This window comes from Eumetopias jubatus, unplaced genomic scaffold (genome assembly GCF_037043125.1).
Source record: "Eumetopias jubatus isolate StellerSeaLion01/CBP00866 unplaced genomic scaffold, mEumJub1_p1.0 scaffold_6, whole genome shotgun sequence".
Lineage (NCBI taxonomy): Eukaryota > Metazoa > Chordata > Mammalia > Carnivora > Otariidae > Eumetopias > Eumetopias jubatus.
Genome location: NW_028274812.1, coordinates 104207045 through 104229650, shown reverse-complemented (window position 1 = coordinate 104229650; position 22606 = coordinate 104207045). Strand labels below are relative to the sequence as shown.

Here is a 22606-nt window from a genome sequence, read left to right as displayed (position 1 = left end):
TCAGTAACTGCTTCTGTCTTTTTTTTTTTTTTTAAGATTTTATTTATTTATTTTTCAGAGAGAGAGGGAACACACAAGCAGGGGTGGCGGCAGGCAGAGCAGGCAGAGGGAGAAGCAGGGAGCCCGATGCAGGACTCTATCCCAGGACCCTGGGATTGTGACCTGAGCCGAAGGCAGATGCTTACCCTTGCTTCTGTCTTCTAAATATTTCTTAAAAGTATACCCTCTCCAATACCTACCACCTTAGTGTCTTTAAAATGACCATTTTTACAGTTCTCACTATCAAAGCTACACACTGCCATAACCATCAGGCTGGTCTTCTCCCCTGTCCTCAAATTTATACCTAGTATCCAGAGGGATATATCTAAAACACAGGTCTGAACATGTTACTGGGACCCTTACAACCTTTTACTGGTTTCTCATCACTCACAGAAGAAAGTGGAAATTTCATAACATAATATAGAAAGTCTTTACAATCCAACAGGTGCCTTCAGGGAATTGAGCAATTCACTGATTCGGGAGTAAAGAGTGAAGCAGAGAGTCATGAGCTAGAAGGTTCCTCTACCTGCACATATCACGCTGCTCTTCACCTTCTACTTTCTCAATTTCCCTCTTCTTCTATTTGGTATCCTTCTGCAGATCTTTTTGTACTCCACTGAAATGTCTCTCCACCTTGTATTTTTCCTGAACCCCACAACCACCCTTCCCTAGCCATGTTGTGAGATGCCCTTTTATGAGTTTCTGTAGTTCCCAGCGCTTATCTCTGTGATCGCTTGTACCTCATTCCATTGCTTTCTACTGTGTGTCTATCTCCTCCGCTCAACAATGAGTCCCCTGAAGCCAAGGACATTTTATTTATCATTATTTAACTAGTCCCTTATGTAGTCAGTAAACATTTGATGAACGTATTATTGAATGAAAGGATTGTTTCTAAGACCAAAATTATATGATTCTAGGAAATGAAGGGATGGCCTTTTTTTTCTTAAGATTATTTATTTATTTATTTGACAGAGAAAGACACAGTGAGAGAGAGAACACAGCAGGGGGAGTGGGAGAGGGAGAAGCAGGCTTCCTGCTGAGCAGGGAGCCCGATGAGGGGCTCAATCCCAGGCCCCTGGGATCATGACCTAAGCCAAAGGCAGGCGCTTAATGACTGAGCCACACAGATGCCCCAGGAGTGGCCTTTTTGAGGGTTATAGTAACATATCACTTAAACATCAAAGGAAGTAAATCTTTTAGTTAATTTTTTTTATTTTGCTATTTCAGTCCATCCATGGCTACTGCATCATATTGGTAGCTATTTTAGTTATCAGGAATCTTTACTGATTGTAATTTCTCAATTTAATGCTTCAAAATCTGTTGTAGCTCAGATTTCTCTTCCAGCTTCCAGCTATTTACTCAGCATGTTTATTTGGGTTATCTTGAATATATCACTTTGTGTCCAAACCAAACTCATTTATCAAACTACTTCCTTCTCCATTCTTCCCAACCCCAATATATGATATCACCTTCTCACTTGAACAATGCAGAAACCTAGACAAAACCTAGTTTTGTCTCTTTCCTTTCACTTACTCCTTATAGCCAATCGGTCACCAAGTCCAACCACTTCTGTCTCCTAGCCGTATCTCACATCCATCCATTTCTTTTCATCCCTGGAGCCACTCCTTTGTCCAAGTATTATTTACCTCCTTCTACTGGATCACTATGAAGCCTCCAAACTAGTCTTCCTATATCTACCTCACGGCCATTTTGTCCCACTATGCATTGGAAACTGCTCTGATCAAGGTCACCACTCCATCATCTTACTTAAAACATTTTAAATTAGTCAGTTCTCATTTTCACCATCTCCAAAAATGGCAGCTCTGCCCTTCAAACTGTTTAAGCTCAAAATCTTGTAGTCATCTTTGATTCCTTTCTTTCCCTCTCTATTCAATTTGGTGATTCCGCCTTCAAAACATATCTAGAATCTGACCAGTGCTCCACAGCTCCTTTAGCCAAAACATCATCATCTCTCACCAGAATAAATGCAATAGTCTCATCTCTAATCTGTCTTGTTTCCCTGTAGTCTAGTCACGGCAGAACAGCCAAAATGTCCACGTAAATAGTAATCCACAGTCATCACTGCTCTGCTCAAAACCCTGTCCTGGCTTCTGTAGCTCCCCATCTTCTGGACTCTGCTACTTCTCTAGCCCTTGCTTACTCTGCTCCTGTTAGACCAGTATTCTTGCTGTTCCTCTAAGGTACCAAGCTGACTTTTGCTTCAGGGATATAATACATATGTTGTTTTTCCTGGGACACCTTCTCTTAGATAGCTACAAGGTTTATTTCCTCATGTTTCCTTTAGGTCTCCATTTAGATGTTATTAAGAAGCTTTCCCTGATCACATCTTTAAAATTCACATACATCATTCTTCTCCACGTTCTGATATTCTTATCCCATTTCTTTGCCTTATTTGTCTTCAGAGCAGTTATAACTATCTGAAATGCTGTGGTTTACATATTTGGTTGCTATCTCATCCCTCAACAAAGAATGAGGATTTTGTTCAGTTTGTTGATGGCTCTTACCCCAGCACCTAGAATAATGCCTACTACCACATGGTAGACACATATTTGGTGAATGATCAAATGCATCTATCCATTCTTGCCTCTTTACAATTCATTTCCTGTACTTCACTGTAGGTAGTCATTAGAAAACTCCAGAGTTGTAATATATCACTGCCCTGTTTAAAACTCTTCAAAGCTCTTCATTGTCATTAGAAAAAAATATATAAAAAGCTTAATGTAGAATAATGGCCAGGACCTTTTATTTATAAGTGACAGAATTTCAACTCAACCTACTTAGGATTAAAAAAGGAATTTATCATCTCAAATATTAAGAAGTCCAGGGGTTGAGCTGACATTAGGCATAGCTGGATTCAGATGTTCAAACAATATAATTGAATGTCTGTCTCTCTTCCTCTTTTCCTCCCCCTCCATCTGTAGGTCGCTTTCCCGTGCTTGAGAATGATAATAGCATCTTTCATCCTTGTACACATTCCTGCCCCAAGCCTAACCTATTCTTTTTTTTTTTTCTTGAGAGAGTGTGTGTATGTGAGCAGGGGGATGAGAGGGACAGAGGGAGAGGGGGAGAGAGAGAGAATCTTAAGCAGGCTCCATGCTCAGCTTGGAACCCAACATATAGGGCTTGATCTCATAACCCTGAGATCATGACCTGAGCCAAAATCAAGAGTCGGAGGCTTAACCAACTGAGCCACCCAGGCCTCCTAAGACTAATATATTCTTTTTTTTAAAAAAGATTTTATTTATTTATTTGAGAGAGCGAGAAAGAGAGAGAGAGCACATGAGAGGGGGGAGGGTCAGAGGGAGAAGCAGACTCCCCGCTGAGCAGGGAGCCCGATGTGGGACTCGATCCTGGGACTCCAGGATCATGACCCGAGCCAAAGGCAGTCGCCCAACCAACTGAGCCACCCAGGCGCCCAAGACTAATATATTCTTAACATAAAAGAAATTCATTGCCAAATGAATATTTCAGCCTTCTTTTTCTTTTTATTGCCAGATTTAACCACTTATGATACAGTGAAACACTATTTGGTACTGAATACACCACTTGAGGACAATATCATGACTCATGGTTTATCGAGGTAGGTGATTATTTTAGTTTGAATTATTTTCTATATCACTTTTCTTCATATTTGTCATAAATTCTAAACTTTTGTCTCTTTTGATCGAGAATCTAGTGATATTACCCTTAGAGTAATATGATAGTACATTTAAAAAGAACAATTTTCTTAAAATTTTTTGCAGTTAAAATGGGGAAGAGAGAGACAAAATTGCAGAATGTTTCATATTAAACGGTCCCAAATATTTGCACCTTGATGGGACCATCCTGGGGTCAGATTCTGTTGATCAATTCTCCAATTCAATTCCACAGATATGTTTGAGCATCTCTTATGATAAAGGCACCTGCAGGGCCCTGCAGTGGGTACAAAGGGTAATCCAGGTTCCTTTGCAGGGGTTGACCAAGGGGAAAACAAGACAAATATAAAAATATACAGGGGCACCTGGGTGGCTCAGTCAGTTAAGCATCTGCCTTTGGCTCAGGTCATGATCCCAGGGTCTTGGGATTGAGCCCTCCGTTGTCATGCTCCCTGCTTAGCAGAGAGTCTGCTTCTTCCTCTCCCTCTACCACTATGCCCCCCTCAAATAAATAAATAAAATCTCAAATGCTGAAACAAAGTGACTAGTTTCTGTAGCATTAAGAAGAGGAAGAAAAAAATAACCACTTGGAGGGGCCTATAAAGGAGCTAGAATTAAGTGTTTTGAAGGGCTATAGCTCTTGACAGAGACAGGAAGAAGAGCACTCCAGGAAGGAGCAGTATCTTATCTTTTTGCAACACAATTTCAAATTATCCATTAGAGTGAGTTACTTTATAGATGTCTAGTGTTCATAACATTATAGTGATTTCATTTAGCTTCTGATCTTGTGTCCAAATTCCAGAATGCTTTATGCTATTTAGATGACCCCAAAAGCACATTAATAGTGTTGATATAATATATATAGTATATATAGATATAAGTAATTCCTAATTCCAGATTCACCTTAGCTTTATATTCCTAGAGTAGTTTTTCTTCATTCCTCCGCTCTTAAAGTAAGTGTGATCTTTAGTGCTACTAGAGCAATCTTTGTATATGTCTTTGCTTACCATTCTTTTCCATTCCACATTCTCACCCAGATTTGTTCACAAGCTACACCATACTTTCTGTAGCCAATAGTCTGGCCTCCTCTTTCAGAGAAAACTGAGGATGTGGGCCTCCTTCCACTTCTTATTTCCATTCTGATAAACACATGTATTATATCTGTATAAACCCTTGTCATCTTTCCCACACTATCTTTGTTCATGCTGTTCACTCTGCCCAGGAGATGTTCGTCTCCAGTTTCTACCCAGTTGAGTCACCTTGTTAGAGTTGTTCATCTTTCAAGATGCTTGTCTGTTCTGGTGTTATGATCTACTCCAGAAGCAAGATATTCAGGTCTGTCCTATAGTACCACATTGATATTAACACTCTATTTCATGGTCTTTCTACCCAAATGGTCTTTGAAGTACCACATCTAGCCAAAGAATCATGGATTTCCTGGCAGGTGTAAATCTTCCTAACATATATTACCCTACCAAACAGATCTGTCTTTTGTGGAAAAACAAGATTTCCAGCTGTATATATTACAGTCCTAATAACTGAAATAACTTAGTCTCATTCTTCTCTAATTCAGGTTTTAGGAAAATGGGATGATGGGCATTTGCTTCCTTTTTAAGCTGTACCCACTGGATCGGTTTTTTAAACGGGTTGGTATGAATATGTGTGGTATATGAGGCAGCTCAAAAGTTGCTAATGATGAACTCAAATCTAAGTAGATAAATGGTGCTATGTGGTCTGGAAGTTCTGGATACTGTGTCCTAGAAGAAAATGAAGGGGGATTGTAGCTGCACAACCAGAGAGCTTTATATGAGCCATCCAACACCTAAGGAAAACAAAAATTGATATAAAGAATAAAAACGGTATAAGCATTGAACTGTGCACCTAAAAATGATTAAAATGGTAAATTGTATGTTGTGTCTATTTTACCACAATTTCTAAAAATGGGGTAAGTAAAAAATCCTGGGGTAGGGCAGGAGCAGTAAAGACAAGCCAGGATTTCAGTGAGGTGGCAAGGCAGGTAGCAAGGTATGTTAATCAAGGAAACAGGAAAAGTAGGGAGTTGAATTAATGGCCAGGAAATGATATAGGACAGAAAGATTAGGATAACCTTATTTTTCTTCTTTTTAAATCATGAGGCTGTTGAGAGGTAAAACTGTAAGAAAGGCGAGTTTACTCTGTGTGAAGATGACACATGAGCATGCTTGTGTAGTTCATCCTTAAGAGGCTGGCTTTCTCTGAAACAGTGCTGATGGAGGATCTGAACCTGGTCTTGCAGATAGCCACTTGGCCTCCTGGAGAGGTAGAAGACTCGCCCAGTCACTTTCTGTCTGTTATCACTTCAGCTGTGTCCTCGGCTTCATTTTGGGCTGTTGCTAGCCAGGAGTGATGAAGGCAATAGCAAAAAGCAGCAATGTCCATTTCAGTGCAAGTAACTTGGGCGAAATCAATGTTCCTTTTATTGCTCTATCTTTTCCCTTTGACTCTAGATACCATCTTCCTTGAGACCTCCTGAATACATTATTCTCTGTCTTTTAATATTTATGTTTTAAAGAAGTTTAGCCAGATCACACTGTATTAGGTGTTAGTTAAGAGGTTCCTGTGTGAAAATATTAAGGTATATTAAAACCAATGGTATTAAACTTTCAAAGAATCTGAACTAATAGGAAAGAATATAAAAAGAGCAGTAGTGTACACCTACTGGAATGTATATGGTGAAACAAGAGCTCTTTCCACATAGACAATACCTGTTATGTGGACAGAGACCCAAGGACGTTATATGCACAGTTGGGTCATTTGCTGTAATGTGAAATAGGTTATATGGGTTCCTTCCCTTGAATTCAAGTATTTCTAAAGTAATTTTCCCCTTTGCATTATAAATCCTGACCTGAAAGAGGTAGACAAAATCTGGGTACTTTCTGCTACAGCAGTTTAGAGTTAAGAGAGAGTATGAAGATTCCTAAGGTAGCTTCAACTTCCCTGCCGTAGAGTCTTCAGAGACTTCAAAAGCCTTGGGACAGAAGTCAGTGGTCCTTACCTTTGTGAGGTATTTGATGTCCCAGAAGGACCTAAAAGTTTTTCACAATTTTCCTTTCCAGCTTTCCATTAGCCAAACAAAAGCTGTTATTCAGGCTGCCTTGATTCCAGTTTCTGTAGATTCAGCTTATGGGATGTGGGACTTTATTCTCCATGACTCAGGTCAACCACCCCTTTTCTCATCATAGGTCTTTCTTGTGGAAAAGTTTGAAGCAGCTCGTGGGTTTTCAGTTTGTGGAAATTCATGCTCTGTATTGCCTCTCATGCCCACAAGTATAATGAACTACTAGTGATTTCTTAACTTTTTAGTCAGTCATTTACAGAATTGTGACTGACTCTGCAGTAGGTTGACCACAGCCATTTTGTTCTGAGTAACTGACAAGAAGGAGCCATTAACCTTGTTGGACAAAGGGAGAAGGGATAAACAGAAACTCATTAGACTTTATGCCTGAGCATAGATTGAAGGATAAACAGGAATTTTCCAATTAGATAGGGGTGCAGGCATGGAGATGTTGCATAGTATGGTAAATACAGAGCTACACTTAGTTATATTGTTAGAGCGTAATGGGTGAAGAGAGATATGATCTTGGAGTAATATGTATGACAGCCAGTGTATGAGCTAAATCAGGTAATAAGGAATGAGTCTTAGATGGCATAAAGTAGGGGAAAATGTTTTAATTAGGCTTGTATTTTAGATTCCTTAGGATGGACAGAAGAAGGTAAGATTATATTCAAATGGAATAGCTTAGTGAAGTGAGGCTTAAACTGGTCAAAGTTAATTTTTTATTGGTTAAATATTAACCAAATTAGGTGATTCCCCTGCGGAAGATCCTCTCAGTGGCTTTCATTCACATCTAGAATAAAATCACACTCCTTCAATAGCCTTCATGGGCTGATCTCTGCCTACTTCTTCAGTCTTTCATCTGGCTGGACTCCTTCAGGATGCCGTGGCCGTGTCAGCCGCTTTCTCTCTCTTCAGCCCACCATGGCCATTTCTGAGTCAGGGCTTTTCCTGGGCTGTTCCTCTGGCCTGCAACGTTCTTCCTTCATGTCTTTACGTAATTGTTCCTCACCATTCTGCTGTCACTCAAGAGCCTCTCCACGACGGCTTGTCACCCAGTTACTCCCTACCATGCTATCCCATTTTGTTTTGTTCGTAGCACTTACCGGCATCTGAAATTATTCATTTCTTCTCTGCCTCTTCCTAAGTAAGGGCCTCAGGGACAGGGTCACGTGTGTCCTCTTTACTGCCTAGAAGAGTACCTGCCACCAGTAGGTGTCCAATGTATATTTGTTGACTGGACATTCTTTTAAAAAGCTTTCATTTTTTTCTATCTCTCTAATGATTTCATTAAGCATTGATTTTAAGCGAAAATAAATTATGAAGAATAATACAATAATATATTTAATATTCCATTCTTTCTAAATATCAAATTTCCTTTTCTTATAATTTAGAAACCACTATATTTATTATCCTTGCAAAATCACTTATTTGTATTTATAGTTTATGTTCTGGACTGGTAGCTTCTATTCTGGCAACCCCTGCTGATGTCATCAAAAGCCGAATAATGAATCAACCACGAGATAAACAAGGAAGGTAGATACAAAGTCTTCACTCTCCATGTGTTCAAATGTCTGTAATAATAATGTTCCTTAAAGATGTTTCCTTGTATTTATTCTTGATAGAAATATATCTGTGTGATCATGTCTTCAACCAGCAAACTGTTTTTATGTAATTACCTACTCTTTGTCTGATGGAAAAGTACTGTGCATTTGGGGATATAAGTTAATTTAATGATCATATTCTTTAGACACAAGGTATTTATTGTGATTTTATTGTTTTCAAAGAGTTTATGAAAATATACTCTGCTGAGAATTTACAGAGCACTTTCTTCAGAAGCTTATGACTTACAGGTAACATGGAGAATTTGATTTGATATAAAACAGTATGTTCTCTCTGGAAGAGATCAGGTGGAGTGAATTCTAAGTATAAGACTAAGGGTGGGATGAATCCGAAGAGTCAACCTTAGAAACCTAAAGAAATTATCTTTAAACTCAAAAGAGGTGATTTATATATACTGAACCACAAGTATTATTTGTTTTAAAATAGCAGAAAATGTTTAAGTAAGTTTCCTTAGATTATTTTTTAATTTATGTTTTATTTATACATCTATTTACACACAAAAAGTTTAGCAAACTCTCCACTTTCCTTTTTAGGGGACTTTTGTATAAATCATCAACTGACTGCTTGATTCAGGCTGTTCAAGGAGAAGGATTCATGAGTCTATATAAAGGCTTTTTACCATCTTGGCTGAGAATGGTAATGTCAGGTTTTTCCTTCCTTTGTTTTTGTTTTCTTTGTACTTAAATTGCTTTTAATCTACAAATATTTTCCCTTTTCTCTTTTGGTTTTTAGCATGGCTCGTCCCCCAAACCACAATGCTTTCTCTCCTTTTTATATCTGTTTTTTTTTTTTTCATTTTACCTCTCCTCAGAGTCCCATTACCTTCCTTGCTGGATTAAAGTAAAATAATTCAGTTACATCTAGAAGTGAATAGGTTGACATTCTGTTGTTAGAAAGCCAGTGGATAGGGTTTTCTGCAATGTAAAACCTTTAGTAGTCCATTTAGCCAAAGTATTGTAAGTTTGGGACAGGTATAAAGATTTTATACTAGAGACTGTTCCTATGAAAATGTTACTGTTTCAAACAAAATTTGTTACTTTGCTGGCAAATGTTGCCTATCTATTAATACTTACAACCACAAAGCTCTGCTAAGAAAGCATTATGTCATTTTTATTTGATCTGGATATTACTTTTTACTGAGGTAAGCTAAGATGTAGAATTAGATAGACTTATTCAAGTAACATAAGATATATAATAAAAACAAGGTACTCAAGTATTTTGTAAGTTAGAACATATTTGAAAGAATGAATGAGTCATGGATTTAGAAATTCAACAAACAATCAACACTTTATACAATATAATAATATTAATTGAGCACCTAGTCCATGCAAAGCCCTGGACTCAATGCCTGGCTTTGGGATGAACAGGAGAGTCTCAGCCCCTGCTCTAGTGCTGGAGTTTCTAATTAAGTAAGGCCAAACATTGAATAAAAAACTAGAAGTGATGAATGGTAAAGGAAAAGTGCATGCTGTTATGAAAATATATAGCAAGTACATACAGCCTAGGCTTAGAGATTAGAAACACCTCCTTGGAGAATGGACTTTAATACTGAGTTCCGAAGAATGAGTGGACTTGGCCAGGTAAAAGGAGGAGAAAAAACATTCTGGGTAGAGGGATAGTTGGAGTGGACAGAGAACATGATGAGCTCAGGGAATTGAAAGAAACCTAGCAGGCCAAGGCATGGAGACATGGATGAGAGAGGCACAAGATGAGGCCAGAGAGAGGCAGAGGCCAGTTTGGGAAGGGCTGTAGGACCCATAAGAGTGAGGGGCACTGGCTTGATGACATGTATGTTTTTAAAAAGATCATTCCGGCTGCCATGTGGGAAAGGCCCGGAGTAGTGGTAGATGAGACATAATGATAGCTTCCACGAGAGTATTACAATGGGGACAGAAAAAGATTCAAAAAATAATTTAGGAGATAGCAAGGAGCTAGAAGCATGACTGGATGGGGAGGGGAAAATGGTCAGGGAAGAAAAGGAAAATTGGGCTTCATTCCCAGATTCCCAAATTGAGCAACAGATGATGTAGTTTCCTAACATGGAGATCATTCGTAGGGAAGATTCTGTGGTAGAATAGCAAGCATAGTTCTAGATTTTTTTAAGTTTTGGGTATTCATAGGACATCTAAGAACAGATGTCTAGCTGGATCCTTCATATATCGATCTGGATCTTACAGAGCATATGGGGATGGAGCTTTAGAGGTGGGCACCATCTACATATAGATGGGAATTGAAGTTCTGGGAATAAATGACATCACCAAGCAATAGTGGTATCTATTAACATGGAGTTAATATCCAAAGCCCTTAGCAATATCTGATACAAAAGTGTACCCAAATATAAAACCTTATTTTGATTGTCTTGATTATACCTTGAAATTATCTCAAATCTGTGGATATTTCTTAATGGAAAGGAAGATTCTGATTTGGCCTGCATGAACCAAGCACTATCTCACTAAGGAGTGAGATGTTTATTTTTTGCATGAGAGCAGTTTATAATGTGTTGGAGAAGACAGACATGTAAGTAGTTAAAATTTCAGAAATAATAAAGCCAATATTATTAAATCACTTGGTATTAGCACCAATACTGTGCTAATCGTTTTCATGGCTTAGCTCACTGAATTCTCCCAATAATCTCTTCACTAGGTTATTATCATATGTCTTTTACAGAGGAGAAACAAAAGCTTAAAGAGTCTGAATAACTGGGCCAGGTTAGGTGGTTATTATTTAATGGAGTCAGGAATCAAACCCAGGAAGTTTGACTCCAGAGGACGTGGTCATACTAAGCAGGTTGTATTAGTGCTCTACTCATGGTATGAACAAAATGGGGTGAGAACATGGATAGTAAAGTAAAAAATGGCTTTGCCTGTTTAGGAAGTCACAAAGTCTTTCACAGAAATGATATCTGATCTGAGCTTTGAAAGATCAGTGGGCATTTAACAAGAAAGGCATGAGGAAGCAACATGAGCATAGGTATCAAGTCATGTGTGGACCCAATGGGTTTGGACAACTGCAGAAAATTCAGTGTAGCTGAAGAACAGGTCCTCAGAGGGGATGTGGTGGAGCAGAATGCTAGAGAAGTACTTAAGGACTGGGTTAAGAAGGACCTTGGGGGGCAAGTTTAGTGGTTTAGGTGGAACCTGTAGTAAGCAAGCAGCTGTTTAATTGTGGGAGCAAAGTACTAAGGTTTGTTTGGGGACAGGATCAGTCTGGCAGCAATGTAGAAGATACACTGAAAGCTAGAACCCAAGAAAGGAAGTTTTGGCAAGTTCTGGTCTAGCCTGGAGATAATTGTAAAAATGGAGAGAAGGCAGATTCTAGGGCCATTTATGGTTAACTCTACCGGATTTAATAATTGACTCTATGTAGAAGGTAGGGGAGGGAAGGAAGGAAATGGAACTTTTATATTTCTAGTGTGGGAGACTGTAAGGATGGTGAGACCATTAATGAAAAACAGAATCAGGGTCAGGAGGTACGAGGGCAGGGAGAATAATACAAAGGAATACTGAGACGATTTAATCTGACCCATTCTCTTTATGCATGAGACTCAAGAAGTATAAATGAGAAAAAAGAGTACTTCATATATGACAGACACTGTGCTAAGCTCTTTATACACGTAATTTTTTTTAAGTCTTATAAGAACCTAGGAAAACAGGTGGTGTTATCCTCATTTTTCAGATGAGAGAAACATGGCTCCAAGTATAAGAAACTTGCTCAAGTTCATATATATATACCTGGTATGTGGCAGAGCTGGGAAATGACTGCAGGTCTGTTCAGTTCTAAACCCATGCTCCTAACTAATACAATATATGGAGTGTCTCCAGATCCTGCAGCTAGTTATAAAAGTTGTCAGGGGAAGGAGACAGTGTGTAGTGCTAAAGAGATGTTACTAGAGAAAGGCTGGCTAACCACCAGAGATCACCAGGGTGGCACTGCCTTGTTGATCTGCCACAGTGTATGACCCTGAGTTTAAAAGCTGACTCATGGGCACTTCCAAGTAAACTGGCCTTGCAAATACAGATTCACCCTCAACTGAACTCACTGAAACTGATGATCAGACCACAGTATTGACTCATTCACATTGAGAAACACACTTGGCAAGTGATCCAGATGCTGAAGTCCTCTGAACAGTGTGCTTCCTCCTAAATTCAAGCTATACGTGAAGGCAAGTTATAATCAGAAGGTTGCTTGCTGAACATAGAATAATAACAGGAAAAGCTTATTTGTAATCTTAGTATTTAAGAATACCCAAGAACCCTTATGTTCAGCCCCACAGTAAAAGGCATGGAGAAGGACTCTGTTTTCCAACAGGCAGACCAGAGCAGACAACACGGGTTCATATACACTTGCATTATTTACTGTGGTATAACTATGCTAGGGAAGAAAAAACAAGTAAACATGCCATACCCTCATGTGCTCCCGCACAGAGGCTCAGTATATGCCATTTGTATACTACCCCTGTTATTGGCTATTTGATCTCCCTGTTTAACTTCCATTCATAACCCAGCTAAATTCAACCTCAGTCCCTTCCACTAGGTAAAGGTAGCATGACCTTGTTTTGCTCACTCACTGATTAACATTTACTTCATTTGCATACAGAAGTCTGACTACCAGAGCAGCTAGGAATGATTACATAATCCACTCTTAACTAAGACCTCTATTCCTTGATCTGATTGCAGTTATATCACTGGCTCACTTCATTTTTGTGGTCACAAGAATATTATATCATCACAGCTTCATATTCTTTATTTTGTCCATGTCTCCATTATATTTAACTAGCCAAGATGTGTTCTCCTAAATCCACTGGTAAAGTCTCTGTCTCCCAATGTAACATGCTCAGTATTTCCAAACACAGGACATAAATATTGCTGTGCCAACTCTCTAACCAAATACATTTTATATTCTAATTGCTCAAGCTTCTTTTTTGACTCTAGTATGATAGTTTCTCTCTGATCAATATTACCTACCACCTATGAACCAAACCAGACAGGAACTTGATCCAAGATACCCTTTCTCTGATGATTACTTCCAGTGTTTCCTCTGCGATTTCCTTCTGTGTCTCTGTTGTTTTCATCTTCTGTTGTTGAAAAACCCTCATCCCTTTATAATTCCATTTGATGCGGTTATACCTTCATTCAAGTTAGTCAAGTCTTTCTGAGCTGGAAACTCTTTTCTCTATTTAATGTGAAATTTTATATCCATTTTTGATATATCAGGTGTTGAGCTTATGATCTAACTCTCAAAGGATAATCTTTCATCTTCACTTTCAAGTTATTAGCTGTCTCCTTGTCATGCTCCACAAACTACACACAGAGAAGCCCAGTCTAGAATTCAGGCATGCTGAGTCTCAGCCTCTTAGCCAGGAAGGGTTCAGTAGAAGGAACCCTGGAATGGAAGCCAGAAGCCTATACTCTAGCTTTTTGATTGCTAAGCCTCAATGTCCTCATCTGTAAAATAGGGATATCATTACCTTTCCTTTCTATTGTAAATTGTTCACAGAAATCTATGAGAAATAAGACATGAAAATATTTGTCAATTATAAAGTGCTCTATAAAGGTGAAATACCAAAGTATTTGTTTCAGCCTAAGTGGATTCAAAATTACTTTGTAATTCAAAGATGTATATGCATAAATGTAGAATATTCATAATCACTTTGAAATATGCACTAACTTCTTTGGTTAATCTTTCAGACCCCTTGGTCACTGGTGTTCTGGCTTACTTACGAAAAAATCAGAGAGATGAGTGGAGTCAGTCCATTTTAAGCCCTTAAAGATCCAGCCCTTAAAGATACAGTGTTCAGTATCATTGAAATATGGGCATCTACAACACACACCCCTATTATTTCTACCTCTTTAGGAAGACACCTCACTCCACAGAGACTGTGATTTATAGGGGGCAGCACTTTATTTTTCTCTGGAAACCCAAGTTCTCTTTGACTCCTCTTTTTGTTTAAAAGCAATCTGGTTGGATTACACAAGGCCACCTAATGAGACCCGGCACAGAATTTTCAAGAAGATTTGAATCCTGAGCACTTATCTTGGGCGAGAAGATTTGACCTTTGAGATGCTATTCTATGCTGAGGAGCCTACTTAGAGAAGTGCCAAAAGGGAGACAGCATCTCAGACCTGAAGTAGACAATAGGAATCTGGAAGAATACATACATACGTAGTGATTCAGAAATATATTTAAACTGTTGTCAGTATTTTCAATTGAAATTTGATGATTCCTTTTTCTGTTGTTAAAGTGCACATACTGTAAATTAAAGGGAGGTGAATGAAAATTCATGAATAAACATTTTGAATTTCCCTAGTGGTGAAGGAAATTGATGTACCTTTTCTTGCCAAGAGGACAAAAAAACATCAAGTTGAGATGATGCTTGGATTTCAAGGAGAGAAGCTTCTTTCTGTCAGTGTCCCATCTTTAGTTAGATCTGTATTATTGACTAGGACTCCACTGCACATGCTAAGGACTTCCCGACAGCCACAGACTGAGTCTTGATGAACATAGAGAAGAACATTTGCTTTGTTACGTATGCCATTGCAACCAGAGTTTGTCGCTAGCCCCTAAGAATCTCGATATATAAAAAAATGCAGCTTGTTTGAGTAAAGCTTAGGTGGGTAGGTCCTTTTCATAAAGCAACTTGTTATTATCAGCCTTTCAGGGGCATTTCAAAAGCCAGGCTGAGATGAAGTCAGCCAATTCAGACAGGCATCCTTTCTCATCTCTCCTTCCCTAACACTAAGGGCCAGAGAGAGAGAACTCAGAAATTACACTGAAGCTGTCTCTAGCCTGAATCTTACCCAGTTCTGAAAAGCTTCCTGCCTAAACAGTGAAATTTAAGTATACATTTATGTCTCCAATCATTGAATCAAATACCCTTTTCTTATTTTAGAAAGGTGAGATTTTTCTTCAGATTGACCTATATGCCACTGGACATGTTCCCCCAACCTCAGACAGTGGGCATTTCTGGAGGGATGGATAGAGTTGTGTGTAGAGGCTGTAACTGTCGACATAGGAACACTCAAAAAGCTTAGACCCAAGAAACACCTTGGAGTTAACCCAACAAAGTTTGTTATGGACATAGAGGATGTTGAACAAAAAAAAAGTTTAAAGTGCTCCGTGGTTGCACTAATGTATAATCACTGCCATTTAAAAGGGGAAATATACTTTAAAATATATTTTAATGTGATGTACTAATATGCAGTGGCTTATTGTTTTTCTATGAAACTTTCAGAATGTGGAGTTTAGTCAAAATCTGTTGGTGGTCTACTTTTCCATTGCATCTGTCAATCTGTATGAATTGAGTTGTTAAATATATTTAAAATAATATTATGTACTTAAATTCCCAAGTGTTCTGCATTGGGACCACCTTTGGGAACTCTTTGGGTTTTCATGTTTTATAACTTTTAAAATTAAGTAAAGACTGGATCAAAATATACCAACTGGACCATGAAAAAAATATTTAGCTTTATTCTTTGAGGGGCATGGGGTGAAAACACTGTTTTAAATACTGAGACTGTTCCTTGATATCTGGATTCAACATGAAATTGGAATTTTTTAACCTGAAGTGACTCCTTGGGATCATCTGGTTTAATCCTCTCATTTTACATGTTATGAAAGAGAAGCCCAGAGAAGTAGAGCTGCTTGTGCTCATAGGTTACTTCATAACAGAGCCTGGATAAAAATATAGATTTCCTAATTATTATTATTATAATTGGCAGTTATTATATACTAATTTGGTACATAGTCAATACCTTATGTTATCTTCACCACAACCCAGTCCAATGCTCTTGAATCTTCCAAAAAAAGATTTGTCTTTATGGCATTTTTCTGTCTTACACATTTTAAATCCGAATTGTCTTTAACACAAATTTTAGAATGGAGTCATCATGCCTTAGCTTGAACATTAAGGACTTCCACCTTCTGACCAAATCCTTTATATCTAACACATATGTCTCTTCACATTTCATATTTTTCCAGTGAAGTCATATTCATTAATGTGTCTTGGAATTTTGCTCTATCTTTACCAACTTGAAATCATCTTGATCCTCTTCAAAATAATCCACAATAAATAAAAAGGAATAAAATTTTCAGTAATTTTGTGTCCATACTAAAAGACTTAACCATTTCAATCTCACTTGCTGATTATAATACTACTGAATGTGGTATTTATCCTCACTATTGAATACCTAGCATTTAAGTTTGTTTTGCTTAGCTTCCACATTTTTCTCTTCCCAAATGATTTTTTCTCATTGAAAAATAGTTAATTTTAGTTATATACAATTGTTTTTTATCTGTATAAGTGAATTAATATGTATATCTAAATAGAGGTAACATTTCTTAAATTTGCTTTTAGTAAGGAATAACGTGTCTTTATCAAGTGCTCCAAGTCCTATTTCATTATAACCCACTAATGGTAGGACCATGTCTTTTTTTATATAAATCTTTACTCTCATTAGTAGCATTTCTTTGCTGTTAGGCACTCAACAAAAATTTATTACAATTATACATAACATAAATCAATTAATTTCATCTTCATTATTTTAAGAATCTATGATAGACTAGTCTGAAATTTCTTTCCTTTTGCTAAGAAAAAAAAGGAAATAATTCAGGGAGGTGTTAAATGTAAAAAAATGCTGTTCTGTCATCTTCACCTTTTTAAGCACAACCATTTATTTACAACTGAAATAGTTTACATGTTCTTCTCGTTAATGAAAACAGATTCCCTCAGAACCTCCACTGGAAAAAAAAAAAACACGTGTATTTTATTTTAATACATGATGGTTAAAAAATTGAGGGGGAGGTAATCCTCTTCTCCCCAATTAAACCAGCACTCTTTAAAAATGACTATCAAACAAATATATATTATTATTAAATGCCAGGTAATGCAGAGGGCAGATTGAACATGAATTCTAAAGAACTTTATCCAATTCGGGTTCTACTTCTGACAAAGTAACGTAACTATGAGCAAAATGGTCCTTTCATTTCTCTTGAGTTCCATTTCTTTATATGATGAAGCGACTGAACTCTAGAATCTTCTAGAATCTTAACTTGCATATTCTTGAGGGTGAGCATTATATTGATGTCATGGGGGAAAAAACCAGGATTTTAAAAAATTTGTGGGGATTTGCTTTTTCCTGAATTTGATTAACTTCTCATATTTCAAACTTGGTTAAGGTTTATTCAGGCCTTAAAGTATAATACAAACTTTTTATATGGGTGGCCTGTCTCATGAGAAAATCCTCCCTCAGAGTAGCAGAGTCCTCTTTGTTCAGGCAACTCTGGACACGTTACCCTAAGTTCTTACTTTCAACTGCATCTTTAATGCCACATCCAGGACCCTCTCATTCTGACTCCAAGCCATTTTCCTACCCCTTGCATTTCACTGCATACCTGCACTCGACCTCCTTGCAAATGCATTGCTCCACTTTTTTCTCTGGAGATGCTCTTCACTTGGCTGCTTCTCATGTAGTGTTCCTGCTGTGCTCCCCACCTAACTCTGCTCCCATCACTACCCCCCATTCATGCTCATTTTTGGGCTAAAGCCTACTTTAATATCTAGAATTATCTCGGAAGACTTCCACATTTTCAACACCTCTGTGCTCTTACTGCTTCCCTTACTGAGGATGTGTGTCTGTATATATGGAGCAAACATGATAAAGTCATATGTTGTTTTTTCTCCTACCTTCAGAATAATTATGTTGGATCAGTAACATATGTAATTGTTATGATGCTTAAGAAATATTCAAGAGTTAAATAGCTATTTCACAACCCCCCCCCGAGAATTTAATAGTTTAGTACAAAATATTTGGTTAGTTAGTAGTTAATAATGTGACCAGTTTCTATTATTCTTCCTTTTACAGTGTGTATGGAAATTACATCACATTTTGGCTTTCATTGGTAGCATACAAATGCACATTTACCCACTCAAGTGTTTTATTATTTCTGAATTTTGAAGAATACATGATTACTTTTCTCTCCCCGTACTTTACCCCCAACAGGCTGCTGTGATTGTCAACAGCAGCAGGAACCACTGTGAAGGTTTGATTAAAGCAGATGAAGATGCTTAAAGATGTCTGTTTGCTGAAAGTATCTGGTAACAAACAGGAATATATGTGAGTAAATCTAGTGCATTATTTTGATTTTTACAATAAATGTCTTAAAATGCCTGATTGGTTGTAAAAAGTTTTGTTTTTGTCCTGGCATGGTTTTGTCCTGATGTATTTTTAAGTTAAAATGGTAATAGCAAATTTAGAGATAATTTTTAAACCTTAATCTTCACTTTTCACAATTGAAATAAAAACTGGCTTAATTTAGGTATCAGATTTGAAATCTGTATTAGCAAAACAAAAAAAAAGAATGCTTATGCCTTGTCACTATAAATTTATTAATTTAAAATAAATCCATCTCTGCTGGTGATCCAGTTCTCCTATTAGTCCAGTTCTGCTGTGACTTAGGATTGACGACTGATAATTACAGTGATGGGCATAGTCACTGGCTGAGGATAGAGGAGGAAGAGAACAATGGAATGCCTTGAAACACTGGAGAGTCATTCTCTTGTTTAATACCATATTCTACTTTGATTTCCACGATACTATTTCCTCCTGTTGCTTACTATTTTTCAGTCTCTATTGGCCATTTCTTTGCTGCATCGTACTTAAATTTTGGTTCTCTGAGGTTCTGTTCTTGGCCCTCTTGTCACTTTTCACTCTCTGTCTCTAGGAAGAGTCAGGCAGTTCTGTGACTTTAGCTACTACACTTAAGCTGGTAATTCCCAAACATTCACCATTGCTCAATAAATGGTAGATGTTGCCATTATCTGTGTTTCTGGCCCTTACACAGTTCTCGGGCTTTAGTCATGTTTTCTCAGTTGTCAACTATATACCTCCTCCAGGATGGCCACAGTCCTTGTGAGCTGACATTTCCCAATATTACACAAAATACTGTACAAATTTTGTATAAACTTCTGTATAGTGTACAAAAATATTTCTACAAAAAATATTGTACAAATCCTTCCTCCCTGCCTTTTAAAATCTGGTCCTGCTCCAGGATTCTCTGTTGCAATACAAACTCACTAATGCAGTCAAGAAACCTCAGGACAGCCTTGACTTCTCATTTGTTTTTGTTTTTGTTTTTTTACTTATCATCCCAAATGCTTAAATCCATTTATAAAAAAGATGACTACAGATCAATGTCTCTTAGAAACATACATGCAAAAATTCATAAATGCTACTTCATACCCATTAGGATGGCTATTAACAACAACAACATCAACAACAGAAAATAACAAGCATTGGTGAGAAATGTGGAGAAATTGGAGCCTTTGGGCATTGCTGGTGAGAATGTAAAATGTTGTAGCTACTATATAAAAAACAGTATAGGGTTCAAATGTAGGGATCCGAAGGGGTACGTGCACCCCAATGTTTATAGCAGCAATGTCCACAATAGCCAAACTGTGGAAAGAGCCAAGATGTCCATCGACAGATGAATGGATAAAGAAGATGTGGTATATATACACAATGGAATATTATGCAGCCATCAAAAGGAATGAGATCTTGCCATTTGCAACAACGTGGATGGAACTGGAGGGTGTTATGCTGAGTGAAATAAGTCAATCAGAGAAAGACATGTATCATATGACCTCACTGATATGAGGAATTCTTAACCTCAGGAAACAAACTGAGGGTTGCTGGAGTGGTGGGGGTGGGAGGGAGGGGGTGGCTGGGTGATAGACATTGGGGAGGGTATGTGCTATGGTGAGCGCTGTGAATTGTACAAGACTGTTGAATCACAGACCTGTACCTCTGAAACAAATAATGCAGTATATGTTAAGAAAAAAAAAGAAGATAGCAGGAGGGGAAGAATGAAGGGGAGTAAGTCGGAGGGGGAGACGAACCATCAGAGACGATGGACTCTGAAAAACAAACTGAGGGTTCTAGAGGGGAGGGGGGTGGGGAGATGGGTTAGCCTGGTGATGGGTATTAAAGAGGACACGTTCTGCGTGGAGCACTGGGTGTTATGCACAAACAATGAATCATGGAACACTACATCAAAAAGTAATGATGTAATGTATGGTGATTAACATAACAATAAAAAATTATTTAAAAAAACAGTATAGGGTTTCCTCAAAATATTAAACATAACATTATCACATGACCCAGCTGTCCACTTCTAGGTACCTAGTCAAGGAACTGAAAGCAGGGACTTGGACAGATAGTTGTACACCAATGTCCATAGCAGCATTTTTCACATAGCCAAAAGGTGGAAACCCAAATGTCCATAGACAGATGAAAGTATGAACAGATAAACAAAATGTGTATATATATATATATACACACTGGAATATTATTCTGCCTTAAAAAGCATTGGAATTCTGAGACATGCTACAACATGAATGAATCCTGAAAACAATATGCTGAGTGAAATAAGACAGACACAAATGGACACATATTGTATCATCCTACTTATATGAGATAACTAGAATAACCAGATTCACAGAAACAGAAAGTACAATAGTGGTTACTATAGGCTGGAATAGAGGAGAATGAGAAGTCAGTGTCTAATGGAAACAGAGTTGGGGATGATGGAAAAGTTCTAGAGATGGATGGTGGTAGCAGGAGCTTAATCTTCACGTGCAGTGGTCTGATTTTTTAAGTTCCCTGTCCAGCAGCAGAGCAATACAGAGCAAGTAAAGCTACCTCTCCTAGACACAGACGTGGGACATTGGAGATATCTGGGGAGATGGGAACAACAGGCTCTCAGCCTATAATGGCAAATGATATGCCGCTGTTATCCAGGAGTAAAGGCCCTGAACCATAGAAGGAGGTTGAGGGACAAGTTCAATAGAAAACAGAAGTCATTTACTCTGTCTACAACCCTGCAGTCTCTGTCAGAGTTTGGTTATACTGCTTGAGCTGATACAGAGAATTGAAATCTCCATTAGTCCGTGGGATGATCAAACAATTCCAGATGATAATAAGACCATTTTATAATGAACAACTTCCTTTCACCATAAATGACGCAGTGCCAGGTAATCTACTTATTCTCTTGTTAAACAGTTATTGCATGTTGACTAAAAGTTCCATATTGTGCTAGGCACTGAGAATATTAAATATATGGGAGGAGTCCTTGCCTTCAAGAAGTTCATATTCTCGTAGGAAGAGAAATAGTAAACAATTGCATGACATGATATATGTCACAAACACTAAATATAACAGAGGGGTGTAAAAGGGAAGGGATAATCAATTCCACCTGGATGGATAGTAGAGGAAGGGACATCAGAGCTAGATCTTGCTAGATGTTTTTAAATCAAATGTTTATTTTTCTTCCATCATGAATATGAAGCATTAATTAAATTTGGAAAATAAAACAATTCTCAAGGATGAGTTCGTCAGATAAAAATCTAACTTTTTAAAGAAATCAAATGATTTTTTTTATTCATTCAGCAGTATTTATTGCCTCAGCCCCATGATAGGTTCCAGGAATGCTCGAGGACAACTGCCATTAAAAAGTAAGCACAGGAGAGGCTCCTAGCTGGCTCAGTGTGGTAGAGCTTGTGCCTCTTGATCTCAGGGTCCTGAGTTCAAGCCCCATGATGTAGAGCTTGCAAACAAGCAAGCAATAAAAAACTTTAAAAAAGAAAAAAGCACAGGAGGCTTTGGCAACATGAGGTTACATCTAACCTGGATAGATTGAAAATGCGGAGATTTACACTTTTAGGCCAGGATTATATTAAGCACTGTCTTGATTTTATCTACATTGTATTCGTTATTTCAAAATGTGAAGGAGTGACATGAGAAACTCCCCACAAACGTGCCTGACTTTGCATATGAAGGAAAATCCACTATAGACATCTCTGGGAGCTACTCACAGTTTGCCTGCACGTTCCCTTCCCCTCCCTCCCCCTGAGTCTTCTGAGGGTTACCTTGGTTAAGATTTAGATGGGGGGGGGGGGCACAGAACAAGGAGTCCAGCCAAGAGGTCCGCTGCCGTAGTAGATACAGCAAGAGTATCGAGTCATGTTTCTTCTGTTCCTCTAGACCTCCCTTTTTAAGTCCAGTTCTGGGCCAGCTCTGTGAGTAAAAGAATACATGTCTCCAAGGTTGGGAAGACAGAACCAGGCAAACAAAAAAAGCAAGGAAACTCAGACCAGTAATTGTGGAGAAGGAAGATTTAACAGACTCCAAGTATATTCTTA

General features: G+C 38.0%; 1 protein-coding gene across 5 annotated transcripts in view; it reads left to right on the top strand.

The window, feature by feature from the left end:
* Window positions 1–20024, top strand: part of SLC25A27 (solute carrier family 25 member 27) — a 31562-nt gene extending 11538 nt beyond the window's left edge. The window contains exons 6-10 of one of the 5 annotated variants that reach the window (XM_028097904.2): window positions 3556–3640; window positions 8233–8325; window positions 8946–9048; window positions 18411–18524; window positions 19657–20024. In XM_028097904.2, the coding sequence (XP_027953705.1) occupies window positions 3556–3640; window positions 8233–8325; window positions 8946–9048; window positions 18411–18479 (350 nt within the window). In that variant the 3' untranslated portion in view covers window positions 18480–18524; window positions 19657–20024. Of the gene's footprint in view, window positions 1–3555; window positions 3641–8232; window positions 8326–8576; window positions 8643–8945; window positions 9049–14099; window positions 15666–18410; window positions 18536–19656 lie in introns of those variants that run through there. The other 4 variants (XM_028097903.2, XM_028097902.2, XM_028097901.2 and 1 more) reach the window with 4 other exon arrangements.
* The last annotated feature ends 2582 nt before the right edge of the window (window positions 20025–22606 follow it).